Source organism: Natator depressus, chromosome 7, assembly GCF_965152275.1.
Source record: "Natator depressus isolate rNatDep1 chromosome 7, rNatDep2.hap1, whole genome shotgun sequence".
NCBI lineage: Eukaryota > Metazoa > Chordata > Testudines > Cheloniidae > Natator > Natator depressus.
This window is the reverse complement of record NC_134240.1, coordinates 55,411,949-55,429,995: the sequence shown is the minus strand read 5'-3', so window position 1 is coordinate 55,429,995 and position 18,047 is coordinate 55,411,949. Positions and strand designations below refer to the sequence as shown.

Genomic DNA, 18,047 nt, shown 5'->3' with positions numbered 1-18,047 from the left:
CGCCACCTTGTGAGTATGTGCCCATTTTGCAGCAAGGCAGAGTTGGAGCTGGTTTTAATAAATTTGCCATAATCCTCTGTAAACAAGGCTTGGAGGGGAGTCTGCTTGGAGAAGCCTCTTGATAATATCACACTGAGTAATGACACCTGTGTTATTTGTTTTTGTCTTCGCAGAGTTATTGAGAAAATCTGCAGAGCACACTCTGGTCGACATGGTGCAGCTGCTCTTCACAAGGTAAACCTGCTTGTGTTTGCCTCAGCATTGCTGAGATGGCCCTCTATGGACAGGAAGATTCCACACTTCCACTTAGGGGCCCACAGAAAATCCGTTTGATCGGACCATGATTTCAGGGTGGTGGGGAAGGGAGGGTTTGGTCCTTCTCTCTTGGGCTATCCCACCAAGACTGGAGGGGGGGTTAGGCCAAGTTGTATGGTTTAAGGTGCCCTTCAGGAACAGACAGACAACCAAACAAGAACTTTTAGTTAAGAAAAGGTTCTTTGGCCAGATAATGCAAATTCCACTCAAAAATCCAGAATCCATTTCAGTGCTTTAAAAATGTATAGTTCTCTTTAAAAATGTAATAGAAAGACTGTGTTAAATAGACATATGCTTAATTGCAGCAGAGTGTTTCACCTCAGATGCTGAAAGGAATTTAAACTCCTTCAGGGTCACTTGGGGCAGTTTGTCATTTGGATGAATCTTGTGCCCTGACCAACACTGCCAAAATGTTGAACTAGGATTCCCTCTTCTTCTGAAACTCAGTACTGAAATCATTTTTGTGAGCAATGCCTAAACTCCTCTTCCTGGCCAATGAAATAATTAAAGCCTTTCTCTGGGTATTATACAAATATAGAGATCTGTTCAAAAGGAAGCAGTGCAGTAAGTTTGTTCTGAGAAATGTTGACTGGGGAATTCAGTGCCTCTGCTCTTTTCTCACCCCCCCCCCCCCCCCCCGGGCGCCCAGTTCCCACAAGCACATCCTTCCATCTTTCACATTCCCAGCCACTGCAACTGGCTGGGCTAGTGCCGTCTCTGTTCCACATCTGAGGTGGAAGAAAAATTTAAGAGTTTAATGGGCTCAAATCAGTGGCACTGGATAATTTCCATCTCAGAATACTGAAGGAACTGGCACATGAAATTGCTAGTCCGGTAGCAAGGATTTTTAATGTATCTATTTAAAGGTAATGCGGTATGACTGAAGAGTTGCTAACGTCATTCATATATGTAAGAGAGAGAGAAAAAGTGATCAGGGCAATTGGATTTGTTAGTCTGACATCAGTAGCATTCCAGGCTTTAGAACAAATTGTGAAGGAAAAATAATTAAATTCATGGAGGCAAATGAGAAAGGGGAAGTAAAGCAACATGGGTTCACCAAACATAGATCATTGCAGGCTAACCTTATATCTTTCTTTGAGAAAATAGCAGATTTTTTTATATAAGGACAGTGCAGTAGATCTAATATACTTGGACTTCAGTAAAACATTTGACGTGATACCATGTGGGAAATTATTAGTTAAATTAGAGACGATGGGGACCAGTACAAGAATTGCAAGGTAGATAAGGAACTGGCTAAAGGGGAGAAAGGCAACAGGTTATGCAGAAAGGTGAATTACCAGACTGGAGGGAAGTTACTAGTGGAGTTCCTCAAAGATCAGTCTTGGGACCAGTCTTTATTCAATATTTTTATTGATGACCTTGGCACAAAATGTATGAGTCTGTATCATGAGCATATTTCATTAGCAAAGTTGGGAGGCATTATTGATGATCAATAAGATCTGGATTGGAATATTATACAGGAAGATCTGGTTGACCTTGAAGCCCGGAGTGACAAAAATGGGATTAAATTCAATAGTACACAAGTGAAAAGTCATGTATTTAGGGTCTAATAATAAGCATTTCTGCTGCAAGCTGCGGGCTCATCAGTTGGAAGCAACAGAGGAGGAAAGAGACTTGTGTGGGTTGATCACAGGATGAATATGAGCCACCAATATGACGTGACTGTGAAAAAAGCATGTTTCATGTTAAGTTGTATTGGCCAAGGCATTTCCAGTAGCAACAGAGAAGTATTAATGCCATTGTACAAGGCACCTGTAAGGCCTTATGTGGAATACTGTGTACAATTCTGGTCACCCATGTTCATGAAAGATGAATTCAAACTGGAACAGGTGAAGAGGAGATAATAGGATGATCAGGAGAATGGAGAATCTATCTTATGAGAGGAGACTTGAAGATGTGTGCTTGTTTAGGCTAGAAAAAGGAGACTGGGGGGATATGATTGCTTTCTTAAATACATCCGGGGTAAATATCAGGGAGGTGAAGAGCTATTTAAGCTAAAGGACAATGTTGACACAAAAACAAATGGGTATAAACAGGCCATAAACAAATAAATAAAGGCTGGAAATTCAAAGGTTTCTAACCATCAGAGGGAGGAGTTTCTGGAACAGCCTCCCACTAGGAGTTGTGGGGGGAGAAATTTTATTCACTTTAAGAGGGACAAATTTATGAGTGTGATTGTTTGACAGGTTTGCTTGTGATTGTGGGGGGCAGGGCTCACTCACAGCCCTTGGGCTCAATTCCAGTTTGTCTTATGTTTCTAAAAGCTCATGCTTCGGGGTTTCAGCTGGCCACCTGCAGGTGTCAGGAAGGGATTCCCTCTGACCATCCCCTCCATGTATTCTGGATTTTTAAAATCTCCTTTCTCTGAAGCCTCTGGGATGGCCATGGCTGGAAATGGGGTACTGGGGGGAGCTGTGAGGTAGACTGAGCATTTTCTTTCTTGTATGCTTGGCTGGCTGGTTCTTCCTCACATGCTAAGGGTCTAACTGTGGGGTCAGGAAGGAATTTCCTCCCAGGTCAGATTGGCAGTGACCTGGCAGAGGGGAGGGTTTTCCTTCATCTGCAGTGTGTGGTGTGGGTCACTTGCCAGGATTCTCTGAGTATATCTCACTTAATTATTTCCCAGCCATTGTGGGTGCCTTGGGTACTGGAGCACCTTGGCCCTGCCTGGTCTCTACTTCTGGCACATAATAGTTTTGCCTGCTGTGGGCTGTAATACTTTGGGTCTAATTCTAGTTGTTGGGTTTAACGTGCGGGTGCTGGCTGGTGTTCATGTTGTATGATATATTGGATGGTCTTTTGGTCCCTTCTGCCTTGAAATATTAGTCTGATTCTGGCCACGTAGATAACTAGATTCTGGCCACGTAGATAATGCAAACACCCCTTGGTCTATGGGTCTTTGTGGCTAGGTTCAGAAGCAAGTGTATGATAAAGGAGCAATGATCTCTGTATTGTTTTGACTTGTTTGGCAGCTTGGCAGAGTTCTTCACAAATCCATATGCAGCTTCCTCTTTCCTTCCCCCTCCCAATTTAACTTGAAGATATCACCACCATGGCTAGTTCCTGAGAGCAGCTGAACTTGTATATACCTGTGGCAACTACTGGGGCACAAGTAGGGTGAGCACTGCCTCTGAGATGGTGGGCTTGCTCTGTTTGCCTTTCCTTTGGAATATTACCTTGTCTGTTCCCCCTTGTGCAAAACTGGGGCACGGGCTTGCTGTCTCCCCAGCATGTGCAGGCCAGAAGTGTAACGAAGCCAGATGAGAGGAGACAAGGTGTGTGGGTGGTAAAGATGTAAATGCTGTTTATTGCAGAGATCATTTGGGAGGACAGGTTTAAGCTGCCCATCTCTGCTGAGCTCTGACCTTCCCATTTACTCTACCCCCAATGAAGGGGCTGCTTAATGTGAGGCTTTCAGGCTGAGGGCTGGAAACGATAGCACTGGATTTCTGACTATATACTGTGCAATGTGGAGGATAACAGGGCTTCTCATGGTCCAGTGGGATAAGTTCAAAGTAATAACTACTCTAAATCTGACTCAGCTGCTTCTGAGAGGAAGAGAAACTGATGTGCAGTTCACTGGTGCTAGTAATATTGGGAGCCCAAGTGTAGGTGGTTCTCGATCTCCTGCTGCCATTTTCAGCCATGTGCTACTTGGACTTGCTCTGGAGAAGTTTAATCTGCAGTGCTGAAACTAGCAGCTGGAGCCAGAGAATTTGCTACATAAGTGCTCCTGAAGCGATTAACATCAGCATAGCTGTACACTGTTAGCAGCAGCGGGGTGCTTTCTCTGAACATTCCCTAGTGTAGAGAAGGCTTTTCCCATAGCATCCTCTACAGCGGAAAGAAACTGGGAGCGGAAAGAAACTGGGAGAGGGCCACTTCCTGGAGAAGGTCTTGGGTCCAAAGTGGTCCTCCATCCTTGGTGTTTGCAGCCAGATCTGAAGAGGGTGTTCTCTTCCTGCACCAATGCCCAGGAGGCCGTGTGCATTCCTGCTTGTTCTTTGTCTTTCAGATTGCCTCACTTTAAGGAAGAGCCTAAAAGCTATGTGGGGGCTAACATGAAGAAGGTAAGAGCCAGTACACTCCCTGCTGTCTCCTCCACCTCCTCTTGCTTGCTCACATCTCTCTTCTTTGCCTTCACATTTATAGTTACATTATTCCTGGAAATCTCGAGCTCACTGAAGAGAGCACTCTAAATAACATAGGGCTGAATTCACCACTGGTGTAAATGGGCACAGCTTTATTGAACTCTGTGGAGTTGTGCTCACTTTTTTCCAGCAATGAATTTTGCCTGTGAATTATTGCCTGGGCAAGTCAGGCAGAGCTGTGGCAATAGCCAACAGCTGCTCCTCTTCTAGAACCCCTGCAGGCCCTGGGATATGGTGGTGATGCCTTCCAAATATTTTACCCCTTTCTGACATCTCGTAAGCTTCGTTTTCATCCTTCCCTTTCACAACATTTGCCTGTATTGCTTACCAGTTCGTCTTGTTCCTGCTCCCCTGACCTAAAAAGGAAGCCTTCTTGAGGATAGGTGAGGCAGTGTGAAAACGTTGTAAAAATTCCCTAATGTTGACAAGGTTTCTTCAGGCTGTTCTTATGAAGAGGTAGGAAACTAGGAGAGACATGCTCCATGGTGGAAGTCTGAGTTCAGAAGAGGGCTTCTGTCTTTGGAAGAGGATGTTCCTTCTTCCCTCCACACCCTCTTGGAGGAGAGAGAGGACTGTGTAGGGCTCTGGGTTGTTGCCTAGCACCATCTTGTGTGTGCAGCTGCCTTGCCAATGAGTGTTAAGCATCTGGATGCAGTAGGGTATATACCACAAGTGTGATCTCGCGTGTTTAAGAATGTAATATGTCTTTTCTTTCCTTCTGGATCTCTGACATTTTAGAACTGCTCTTCTTAGACTGGTGCTCTACATAGAGGTGTCCTGGGAAATCTGCTGCCAGTGTGCACTTATGATGAGGGATCTGAACCAGCAGGGGCTCTGGTACTTCCACGGCAGCTTATGGTGACACTCTTTTGTTGCATGTTTCCTTCTCTGATGAAAGGAAGCAACAGATTTTGTGCTGAGCATAAGATGGGACAGTGAGAACAGGGAAAGGTCAGAGCTGGTCTATGTGACACACTGCAAGTGCCCCAGAATTCCTAATGCCCATATGCAGAAGCTGTAGCTTTCTGTAAGTAAATCCTCCCCCAAGCTTTCCAGTGATGGTTGCTCCCAGCTCATGAAGGCAGTGCTCTACGTCCAGTCTTTGAAACATAGTCACCTTGTCCTGTCTGTCCACTGCATGCCACAATTCTCCCCCATAGTCTTGCACTCTGCCAGGTTATTCTTTCTCTTTGGGTTTATTTTGCTTTGTTTAAACCATGCATTTGCCTGTCTTTCACAGATCTCTCCATGTCTCCTCAACAAACTGGAACTAAGTAGTGGGGAACAACTCAAAGCCCTGAACCAGTTAGAGAGGGTACTGCTCTTTAAGAACCTGAAGGTCTCTCTCTCCCTTCCTCCCTCCATCTCTCCTTCCTTCCTTTCCTTCTGCAAACACCACCTTGGATATAGTTACGTTGTGTGTAGCAAATCTCCCCGTATCCTTTTGACACAGCATGGCTTTTGGGAAGAATGCATGCAGTGGTTGCTTTGCAGTGTTGTGGATCTGCCTGGGGCAGGACCAGAAAGGAGAGAGCCTTGTTCTCACTGGATCATTAAATGTCTTGGTGAGTGGGATCTGGGACTCTGTTGTGGAGTCTTCTGAAGGAAAGAAGTGGGAGGGCACAGGCAAGGGATGAATCATCTCAGTGGCCAGTGAAAATAGAGAAGGAGCCTGTCGCCCACAGTCTAAGTAACTACTCAAAGACCAAGTCTTGCATGTCATTCTTGGGTGATGGCTACAGAAGCATGATGGAGGAGTCACTTGACAAGGACACAGTCAGAGAACTCTGGTCTGCAGACTGAGACTGTAAGCGCCTTTACGTGGCACAGTGGTGGGGTGTTCATCTGCCACACAGACATTGAAGTGGGGCTGTGATGTATTGTCCATGTCTCTTTGGTACTGGTTTCACTGACTTTGGAATAGTGTTTGAGAGCCATATTTAATCTGTTCTAACATGGCCTTAGCTAAACCATTCTGCCCAGTGGGTGTGAATGGGGCCAAACAGGATTAAAAATGTCTTGGAAACCATACTTTCCACTTGAACAATATTTTTAAAAAGTATTTTAGATCCACAAATTGGGCCTGTCCATATTGGCCCTACACAGTATTAGAAACCAGCTTAGCTTGAGCCATTTTTTGGCTTCCAAATTGAGTTCATAGACTAGTGTAGATTGAGCTTCTTTCACTGTCCCTATCTTCTTTTGCTCCTGATAGAGCAGAAATGAAAGTGCATAGGCGTCTTCAGCATGTCCTCATCTCTGTCTGTAGTCAGGACAGTTTGGAAAGATTATGGCTGGAGATCCTTCCATAAATAGGGTACTTATGCTGAGTTGCACAAGAATGGAAGTTAAGTGAATCCCCTTTCTTGCTGATAGATGGTATTGTAGTTGAACTTCCTGCTCTGAAGAAGAGAGAACGGAGACTGGTGTTTCTGGGTTTTCCCAGGGATGGGGTAATGGGGAAAAGACCTTTAGTTAAATGTGTAAAACGATGTTTCCCCATCCAGTTCTACCAGGTCTGTGGAGGTGTGTGAGATGACTGATCCCATCAGTGTCTTTACTGGGGCAGGACTCAGATCAGGGGCTGCATTCTCTCTGCATGCTGTTGTCTTGAACGCCACTTGGTACGCTGACCAGTTCCATGCTGTATCTAGAATGAGCTCACGTGCTAGTCTTGTTGCTTTAGTTACTAATCATTGGCCCCTGCCCTTTTCTCTTGAGGCTTACAATATCTTGTGGAAAACCAAACGTGTACAGGTAAGGTGGCTTGTTGAATAATGGGCTCTCCCAGACCTCTTAGAGAAAGCTATAGTTGTATGCCCCCACTTCTCTAACCCTCAGCTGGGATCTTACTGTCAAAGCCTGGGAGCTCAAAGGGGAGAGCGGGAGCCTCATGGCTCTGCTAGTTGCACTTTCTCTCCTTATGAAAGGAAAACTCCGTCTCACATTGATTTTTCTACCATGAGGCAATTTCCCCTCATTTTCCCAGACTGTAAACTGATGAGGGATGTGGCTGCGGAGACAAAGTAGGAGGAGAGAGCAAGTTAGCAGGATGGAGAAACTTCCTGGTTATAACTGGATTTTGAAGGAACCCAAATGCAGAGGAATCTGTATAATTGGGACATCCTTGTAGATATTGTATTGATTGCACTGAATGTATCCAAAACAGCTGAAGCATGACTTGCAAATGGGGAAAAAAAGGATTGTTCCTTTTTCCACATTTTTGCTCGTTTTTACTCTAGAAATTCAGTTATGGGCTATTCTGAAGGACACTGGTTGACTGGGGAACTTGTGATATTATAACATCACAAGATGCTGAAAATTGAGCATTAGAGAGGGAAAGAAATGTTTAATTTCTGTTTAAAACTCAGTGTTCTAAAATTCTATTAAACTTCCAAAACCTAATAAACAGTGGGCAGAAAGGAAATTTTGACGTTTCAACACCCATTATTTAAGGTGCCAGATGGAATAATACATATGTTTTTGAATACTCTTCCCCCCCTCCCCCCCCAAAAAAAAGTTCAAAAAATTATCCAGCAAAATCAGGAAAGACCATGCTTTGTTGTTGTTTCCAATGTAAAAACAAGCATGAGGGAGGGGAACCTCTTGTGGGAGGAGGAGAAGCCGTGGACAGCCTTTCTGGTCATATTTATATTATCATAATAAAGCAAGAGGACATAAAAGCTATTAAATTATTTGTGAGACACCTTTAAAATTAAGGAGAATACAAAATACAAGGACAAAAAGGATGTTACTTTTCATCTTTATTTGACTGTCTGTCAGAACCTCCCAACATAGAATTTCATACTGTAACGCTACCTTCAAGCACCACTTGACATGGTGAAACATATACCCAGTAAGTATAAATCTCATGCTAATTCAGTGCTGATTAAGCAGCAGTCGTTTGTTATCCAGTTCCCTAAGAGATGTCCTAATAAAACTATTTTCCTAATGAAGCAGAATATGGAATTCTGGAAAGTAGAGTTGAAAAAGCCCGATTGGATAATCTTAACTGTCCCCTAAATTGTAAAATCAAAGCTTTTAAATAGGCCTTGGTTAATATGTTTGTATTTTATAATATTGGAATGAATGTTAAAGTTAAATAATAAAGAAATGTCATTGAGTCTCTCGTGTTCCTGGCCCAGAGATTACATGTCTGCTCATGGCATTGAATTTAAGCCCCTGGCAAGTGGTGCGAATTGGCTGTGTGTGTGTATGTATGTATGTGTGTGTCTGAGGGGGGAAGATATAGAATTTAAAGCAAACTTCTGCTTACAGAGCTAGAGCAATCAAACTAGCATCTTAAATATTTGGAAGTTAGCCATGTTAAAATGTTGTTTGTAAAGTTCCCTGTTTCTTAAAAACCTGACTGAGGTTAGAAGAGGTGAAACCAACATGGCTAGTTCTCTGTGTTCCACTGGCTTGGCTTGACTTTGTTTTCACTCTTTACCAATCAGTTAATGAATGGTTAATTACTTAGACAAATCATGGAAACAGGCATAGGGTTTAGTAACTAGAAGCAAAATCTGATATCTTACAATTGCTTTGAAGTAAACCTTTCTGGGTTTAATGGTTAATGCTTCCATTTTGCTCTTTCATGCTTACACCTCTTTGCATGTAACTGACCGTATAAAAATCTCTAAAAGTCTTTCAGATGTGGTCAAAAAATGAGGAAATTAAGCTTATTTATTTCTAATAAAATAATCAAATAATATACTGACCAGATTTGATAGCTGTCTTTAAACCTCTACAAGCATTAAGGGGCACAGAACCAGGGAGTGACCTTATAATTGAGCAAATTGGGACTCTTAAGGGATTTCTGGGGAAATTAAAAATGGGAAATGCAACTGGTAGAGATGAAATATGAAGGAGGAGAACTGGCAAAAGTCTAAGGTCTAGTTATATTCTAGAAGTCAGGGCGTTAAGCAGGAAATTCTCATGCAGGCACCCATGCTAGCATTACAGAGGCACGGTGGGATGAGGCACATGACTAGAATACCAAAATAGAAGGATATTATCTATATAGGAAAGATCAGCACTGCTGTAATGATGTGGATCAAAGCTATGTATGTAAGCACTGGAGCACAAATAAATATTAGTGAAATCCTATGGTTAAAATAAAGGATTAACAAGCATGGAGGATAATGAATAATAGTTTATATCCTTCCGAACTGGGAAGCAGGGGAGATGAGACATCAAACAGAATGTCTACATGAAAAAATGTTATCAGTGAGCTTTTTAAATGGTGGAGATCTGTTACATTTCACGTTGTGTATGTTTTCTGTCATTTATGAAATAGTTACAACCTAAGGAAGAGTAGTTTCTTACAGTAAAAACTGGAGGAAATAACAAGGGACAATGCAGTCCCAAATCTGTTGTTAATTAACTAGCTCAAAGGAAACTGTAACATCTCTAAAACTTGGGGATTAGCAGTCAAACAAATAGAATTCGTGGTGCAAGGAAGAGTTACACAAATGGGTTACCACATTGGGACATAACATTTTCATAAGCTTTGTTGAAATAAGAGAAATTATAGGCCATGTAAACGGGTTACACAGTCTTAGATAGAAAAGAGAGGACGGGGAAAGATGGTCTTCCAGTATTGTGTTTTCCAACTGATATACAAAGATTAAAACCATGGCTGAAAGGATGGGTGGTGAAAGAAAAGCCCCCAAAACAAATAATAGCAAATGGAAAAATGGGAAGAGTGAAAAAATATATCTCAGTTGGGATGAAGGAGTTTAAACCTAAAATAAGGGGGACAGAGAAGCAAATGATAATAACATTGTATCAGTGAGATACAGTGGGGTGTCTATGCTATAGAGAAATTAATATTTTTATCACAACAGCCATTCAACTGCAAATGTTCTAGGCTACTAAGAACGGGTATTCATGACATTGGTAAAAATACTGGAAGCCATAATGTATACATCCAGTTCTTCTAAAACTTAATTATGCTTAGAAGAGATGTAACCTTAACTCTGCTATAGGCATGGCAAATATGTCTCTTTGGTAAAAGATCCTAATAGTGATGTGGTCATAATTAAGGGTTCATAGATTAAGGCCAGAAGGCTCCATTAAGACTATTTAGTCTGGCCTCCATTCATAGGCCATAGAATATAACCAAATGATTTCTGCAGCAAGCTCAGAACTTTGGGTTGATCTTAAACAATTGAATGGGTGCTTTGGTGGCCGCAGAGAGGAAATTGTGGAGGTGAGAAGTCTGAGTGGCTTGGGAAGTGTGTTGATCAGGTGGTAAAGCATGCAAACAGAGTTGGTCTGGATGTTTCTGTGCCTTAACTTGCTATTTCTTTGACTTAATGCTACAGAAGTTTGATCAGAAGTGCATTTTTCTGGGGGATAGTCCATCTGGATCTCAGTCAGATATTCAATGTACTGCCACATTGTTAACTGAAAAATTGGATAAATAGCAGCTAGATAAAGTACTGAAGCCTGGAATAGAAATTGGTTGACAGAGGGATAATAGTAAGACTTGCAAGGAAAAAACATCAACTAAGGGAACTCCAGGGATCAGTACTGGGACCTGTTTAATATTTTTGCTGCCTAGTTGAAACACTCTGCTCATAACACCCAAATCTGAGTGGTTATGCCTGCACATAAGAACCACCCTACTGTAAAGGGATCTGTAGAGGTTGGATCAGTTTGCTGCAGCAACAAAATTCAGTACTAACAAGCATTAAGTCCTAGACCCCGTGAGAGGAACTAAGTCTCTCTTTGGGGGACATCTGTCTGGAAAGTAGCCATTTCAAGACCTAGCTGTGGCCATAGATTTACTAAATGTGAACATGTGAGTGTGTATGATGTTGACATAGCAGGGTAATAGTGCAACACTTCAAATCCTGATCTGGATGCCTCTGAGGTACTATAGTCTCAGGGTATATCTACACTACCCATGTTATTGCGCGGCCGTGGCAGCGCTGTGGTGTGGGCAGTGTAGACACACTTTATCGCTGGGGGAGAGCTTTCCTGGCAATGATTTAAAAAAAATAAAACCCCTGAATGAGTGGTGGTAGCTTTATCTCCCGGTGATAAAGCGCTGTCTGTACTGGCACTTTTTGGCACTAAAACTTGTTTGTCACTTGGGGTTTTTTTCACACCCCTGAACGACAAAAGTTTTAGTGCTGAAAGTGGCAGTGTAGACGCAGCCTTAGTCTGCACAATTTAGGAAGAATATAAGAACTAGAAAAAGTACGAAGGACAAAAACAATTCAAAGGTTAGATTAGATGTAGAAACAAAGGGGAGTAAAAGTTAAAATCTAGATTAAGGGGGACATGGTTGCTGTCTGATACCATCAAGTTAATTTAACAAAGAAAAGGAATTAGTTTCCCAAGAGCTAAAGGAAAAATATGGTGTTAAGGAAATTGACTGGATCATGGAATAGACTCCTAAAGGGAAAAGTGAAGGCCACGTTGCTGCAGAGATTCAAGGTCAGGTAAGGTATGACAGGATATAAGTGTGACTGAGAACTACAAAAGATACGGAGTTGCACTGGATGACAAAATCTTAATTCCTAACCCTACTCTGTCATTTTTATAGAAGCTCCCTTAAAAGGTTTGAATTGGTGCCTACTTAAATGTCTTTAGAGTTGCTAGGAGAGTATCATTTAAAACATTAGCAGGGACCTAACAGGCAAAAGTGAAAATGTTTGAGATGCATCTGGAGGGCAGTCTTTGAGAAGACCGCATTTTAGTGTAAAGCAGGGAGACGTTGACTGAAAAATAGCATCCTGGGACTTGGATTGAATGATGCTCCTGAATCGGGGTGGGGATGTCGGCTAGAATGTGGGCTTTTGGAGAAGGGTGCTGTGGGCTAGGTTGCATGTCTTTGAGGTGCTTGGTTTGTGTGATATAGTGGGGTGCTACTGCCTGTTTTTGTGACTTTGGGGCAGCCTTTCAGAGCTAGATATTTGTGGTCTTTTGTGCTGCACAATGTTGCTGTTTTGATGTTCTTGGTGTTCACTATTCACAGCTGAAAATGAGAGCAGGAGGGATGAGTGATTCATCTAAATGGAAAAAACAAAAGAGATCTCCAAGGCCCCCTCGCCATGCAACCAAGGTCTCTCCAGGGACAGAGCAACCAGCCACCAATGGTACTGTTATGCCCAGTAACATCACAGGTAAGTGGAAACCTGTTTCCAAAGGATGGGTGTCGTCCATTTTATAGTCCTATGCTGTACCTCTTTATTTTTTCTTTCAGTTTTCCCACTCAGTTTTTCTGTATTTAGTCTGTGTTAGTCTTCAGAGGTCCTAGCAGCACACATCCCACAATTATCCAAGCCCAGAAAGAAGTGTATGAGAAGGAGGGAATACTTACTGCTCTAGGTGCAACTCAACAGCATTCCTCTGTTTGTTGGTAATGCACCTTATAGGGAGGATGGTGGGGGAACCTGCAGGGACTGGAGCAAAGGGGATGCGGAGGAATCAGGGACTTGGGGAAGACTGGGAGATTAGGTGAAGGTGGGGGAAGCAGGGACCTGCTGGGGGGTGGGGACACAAAGGAGAGAAGGGGCTGAGAGTGTGTGGGGAGATAGAGGAACCTGCAAGAGAATGGAGGGATGGGGAGTAGTGATGGTGATGGAAGCAAAGACCCAAAGGAGGGAGTTGGGCAGGTGGGTGTGGAAGCATGGACCTCAAGGGGAGAATGGGAACACACAGACCCAGGTATCAAGGCAGGGGAAGAGGGGTGCACACAGAGCCCCTGGCATTTGGGGAAGAGAAGAATGTGATGGGGTGCACACATTCAGGGAGGGGGAAGAATGGAGGGTCAGGGAGAGAGAGCCCTTGGCATGAGGGTGGGGGGAGTTGCAGGAAGTCCTTGTAATGAAGGACCATGTGAGGGGACTAGAGAAATACAAGGAGCCCTTTGTGTCTTAAGCTCTGCCTTCAGAAACCACAAAGTGTGCTACTCTGTAGTACTATGATACAGAGAGAAGGGAGAATTTGCATGCCCCGTGGCTGTGCTGTAATAGACAGACGGCACAGTCTCAGTCTTTAACTTTTAATTTGGGCACATAGGTTCTCTTGGCTGTGGAGTAGATTCTGTTCTCATGTGCTCTTTAAATTTTGACAGATCAGACGTAAACAATAGCAATGAAAGGAAGCAGACAGGAAGGTTGCTATAATAGTTATGTAGAGTACACAGCTCTGAAGCATACTGCCTGCACTAAAAGGCTGTTTAGGGTGTTTTCTCACAACAGTGCAAACGTTGAAAAGTAAGGAAATCATAAGGTAGAGCAAATTACAGCCAACATAATACAAACATCCAAATATTAGCCTACTCCTTACACCAACAAATTAATACCTTCTCTGACATTCAGTTTCATTTCAACAATCTGTCACCCTGGGTGCATACATGAAAAAAACGAATCCTACTACAGCACACATCCTTAACTCTGACATTCCCGTGCCATTATTTAACAATTTTCTCTAAATTGCAACCAGGATATACACCAGGGAGGGGGAAAATGCAAAGTTGACTCCATTTATCTTATGTAGCAGAAGTTTGTTTATTTTTTATATTTGCCTTTTGCCTTACAAAAAACCCAGCTCAGCCATACAACACACACTACTAAACAAAACCACAGGTTTCATATGCAAATTTATAATGTATAACTCTGGTTTGTTCATTTATTCTGTTAACATGCTCTGCAATGTGACTTTCAGTACTTGCTTCATATTTTCAAGATTTTCCTTCACAACCCTGAAGGCTATAAACATGGGAGTTTGTCTTAAATGAAAACTTAGATTCTGGAGCATCCACCTGACATGTGGAGATGATGAAAATGTTCGGACCCTTCTCATGTTCATTTGGCTTCTGCTGAAACTCAGTTTGATTGAGGAATTACAGGAATAACTCTTGCCTTTCTGTTTTAAATTGTTTTCCTTTCCTTCCTACTACTCAGTTTTCTTGCCATGCCAACATATTTCACTGGAATCTGAGACACCTGCCAGGTTTTATAGATTCTGTAGAGCAAGTTGAAAATGCATCCTTCTCTTATTTCAAGGCATATTGTATTCTTGTGTCTGAATTTATTAGATGTTGTTTCCCTGGATTTTTCATTTAATCTTGATACTGTATATATTCATGACAGTTATTGATTAAGTTGAAGGGAAGCATGGGTCAGTGTGGGTCTGCATCCTCATGATATGCTGAAATGAAGTTAAGAATAGAAAGTAAAGAAATAGACTCAGACTCCTACCCATCCTGTCCCCTTAATAGGTGAGAGCACCCCCTTTAAATACCTCCATATCTGTCTAGTTCATTTCTCCTTTAATCTGCCATCCTTTCACATAGTTTCAGGGAGAGAGCTCAGAAACGGTCTCCAATTCTGTTTATGGAGAGGAAAAAACAGCAAGAATAAAGAACAGAAGTCACCAGTTCCTGCAGGGTTTGCTCTCTAGTAGCAGTAAAGGTGGGAAGAGTCCATCCAGTCCCAGGATTATTTTTCATGCTGCACCAAGGAACAGTTTTAGGTAGTTCTTAACTGAAGAAGGAAGCTCCTGTAGTACAGGCACTTCTCTAAATAGAAGCCCCACAAGGTCTAAACAGTTCCACAGTGTTGATGATGTCTTCTCCAGTGTGGGCAGCACAACAACCTCCAGTGGTTCCAGTCCGCTACTTGTATGCCATGTTTCAGACATGGTCAACCCAGGGGGAATAAATTAGTTTCTGAGCAGCGGAGTAATAATTATGTGCAGTTTCTCTTGTATCTGCCTCAGCAATAATGCTAAAATGAGGAAATGTAATTCCTGAGAACATTAATCAATCTTCTGTCCTGTAGTATACCCCCCTGCTATTCTAACCATAGACATTTGGAACAGGAAGCAATTTGTATATGATAGATACAAGGGGCTGTGTTGTTCAGAATAGATTCCAGGTGAGCTAGGCCAATGCCCATTTCTCATGTATGCAATTCTCTGGAATGTTTCCAATGAAAGTAGGAAAAGAATTAGGATCTGGGACACTTTGCTTTTTTTGTAGTTCTTCAGAGTTGAGCAGACTATGGGGACCAAATAAATCAGCCAAATAATTGTTTACTGTGAGCATTTTTTCATACCTGGCCTGGATAGGTTGGGAGAAGGAATGATTTGGACTTGTTTTGATAAGGAGGCAAACTTGTCAGATTAACATGTTGATCAGAGGGTGGCTATTGAGGAGTGAATAGAGTTAGGTTCAGTGATGTAGGGCCCAGTTAGAATAATAGAATCATAGAACTGGAAAGGACCTCAAGAGGTCATCTAGTCCAGTCCCCTGCACTCAAGGCAGGACTAAGTATTATCTAGACCATCCCTGACGGGTCCAATCTGCTCTTAAAAATCCCCAGTGACGGAGATTCCACAACCTCCCATGGCAATTTATTCCAGTGCTTAACCACTCTGACAGTTAGGAAGTTTTTCCTAATGTCCAACCTAAACCACCCTTGCTGCAATTTAAACCTATTGCTTCCTGTCCTATCCTCAGAAGTTAAGAAGAACAATTTTTCCCCCTCCTCCTTGTAACAACCTTTTATGTACTTGAAAACTGTTATCATGTCCCCTCTGTCTTCTCTTCTCCAGACTAAACAAACCCATTTCAATCTTACCTTATAGGTCACATCTTCTAGATCTACGTTTTTGTTGCTCTTCTTTGGACTTTCTCCAGTTTGTCCACATCTTTCCTGAAGTGTGGCACCCAGAACTGGACACACTACTCCAGTTGAGGCCTAATCAGTGCGGAGGAATTACTTCTCGTGTCTTGCTTACAATATTCCTGCTAATACATCCCAGAATGATGTTTGCTTTTTTTGCAACAGCATTTCACTGTTGACTCATATTTAGCTTGTGATCCACTATGACCCCCAGTTCCTTTCTGCAGTACTCCTTCCTAGGCAGTCATTTCCAATTTTGTATGTGTGCAAATTGTTGAATTGATTGTTCCTTCCTAAGTGGAGTTACTCTTACTCCTGGAGGGCACTCACTTGTACCAGTAGTGCCAGAGAAGTCAAGGAGACTATTCAGATTGAGTGAGTTCTCTGGGTGAGTAAGGTTGTGCACTTGGGTCCTTAAAGATCTGTGAGTCAAGAGGGATTGTTGCAATATTGAAAAAGGAAAATTTAAACTTTGGTCTTGAAAGGAGTATAAGAACTTGTCTATACAGCGCTGGCAAAATGCACTAGATAGGTGTGATTTTTAAAGCGCTCTAACTGTCCCAGGCAGACGCTGCTGGTACGCACTAAGGCTTTGTCTACACTAGCACTTTTGTTGACAAAACTTTTTGTCAGTTGGGTGTGAAAAAAACACACTCCTGGCTGACATAAATTTCACTGACAAAAGCGCCGGTGTGGACAACGCTATGTTGGTGGGAGATGCAGCTCTTTGGGGGGTGGTTTAATTATGCTGGTGGGAGAGCTCTCGATATAGTGTGTCTACACAGGAGACCTTACAGCAGTGCAGCTGCAGCGGTACAGCTGTGCTGCTGTAAGGTCCACAGTGTAGACTCGGGGTTCTCAAACTGAGGCCCACTGGTGTTGGCCCTGGGCCCCAGCAAGTCTGAAGCCCAGTCCTCACCGTCCAGGGCTAAGGTTACATCCCCCACCCTGCCCAGGACAGAAGCCCTTGGGCTTCAGCTTTGGGTGTATCCCACTCTTCCCTTCCCCGGGCGGCGGGGCTTGGTCTTTGGTCCCCCTTCTGGGGTCATCTGATAATTTTGTTGTCAGAAGGGGGTCACGATGCAGTGAAGTTTGAGAACCACTGGTGTAGACATAGCCTGAAAGGTACCTAGTTCACGTTAATGCACATTAGGCACTTTTTAGAGTGTGCCATCAGGGTCTATGTGGGGTAGTGAGAGCGCAGCATGTTAGTGCTTCATGTATCTCACCCTTCTGGCATGCTTTGCCGGCACTCTGTAGACAAACCCTAGTTCTCGTTAATTTGTCAGTTTCCAGTTGTTTGGAATTGTCACATTCCTAAATTATACAGTTTTCTGATCAGGGCCTCCCAGATTGTCTTCTGACTTAGATAGGCAGACCAGTATCAGTCACAGTGGCTTTCCTCTCCTCCAGTTCATTCTTTTCTGAACAGTAAGATTGTTACCAAGTATTAAATATACAGGGCATAGCTATTTTAAGAGTAATTCTCCAAAATAATGAAATGGAGCTGCAGCCACCTTGATGCTCAGTCTGTGATGCTGGAGGCCCTAGCAATATCTAAACCGACAAATCATCCCGAATTTTTATTAATGAAAGAGGATGGATTTACAACCATATCAATCAAAATATTTCTAACACTAAGCTATCAAGTTCTTACTCACCAGCTTAAGATGGAATGAGTTAAATGGCCTGAGAGGAAAAACTTCAAATTTCTCAATCCTGAGACCTGGGAATTCAGTAAGATCAGAGTAGGGATAGAAATCTTTGGGTTTGTCAAACCAACATGTTCATTAAAGAGCAACTTTCAGCACAGGTCCTCCTGCTTCAATGTCTGAGATAAAAGTAGCTTGTCTCATTGCTTCAACAAAAAACACTTCCTCTTCAACTGTTTCTTGAGTGACATGTCAGCATT

The 18,047-nt window shown here is 42.7% G+C and overlaps 1 protein-coding gene across 11 annotated transcripts in view; it reads left to right on the top strand.

The window, feature by feature from the left end:
* The window catches only part of GBF1 (golgi brefeldin A resistant guanine nucleotide exchange factor 1), a 178,424-nt gene that overhangs the window by 115,486 nt on the left and 44,891 nt on the right, over window positions 1-18,047 (top strand). For 4 of the 11 annotated variants that reach the window (XM_074958518.1, XM_074958516.1, XM_074958517.1 and 1 more), the window contains exons 7-11: window positions 174-234; window positions 4,352-4,406; window positions 5,728-5,802; window positions 7,209-7,244; window positions 12,478-12,625. In XM_074958518.1, coding sequence (XP_074814619.1) covers window positions 174-234; window positions 4,352-4,406; window positions 5,728-5,802; window positions 7,209-7,244; window positions 12,478-12,625 — 375 coding nt within the window. Of the gene's footprint in view, window positions 1-173; window positions 235-4,351; window positions 4,407-5,727; window positions 5,827-7,208; window positions 7,245-12,477; window positions 12,626-18,047 lie in introns of all 11 variants that reach the window. The other 7 variants (XM_074958526.1, XM_074958522.1, XM_074958520.1 and 4 more) reach the window with 3 other exon arrangements.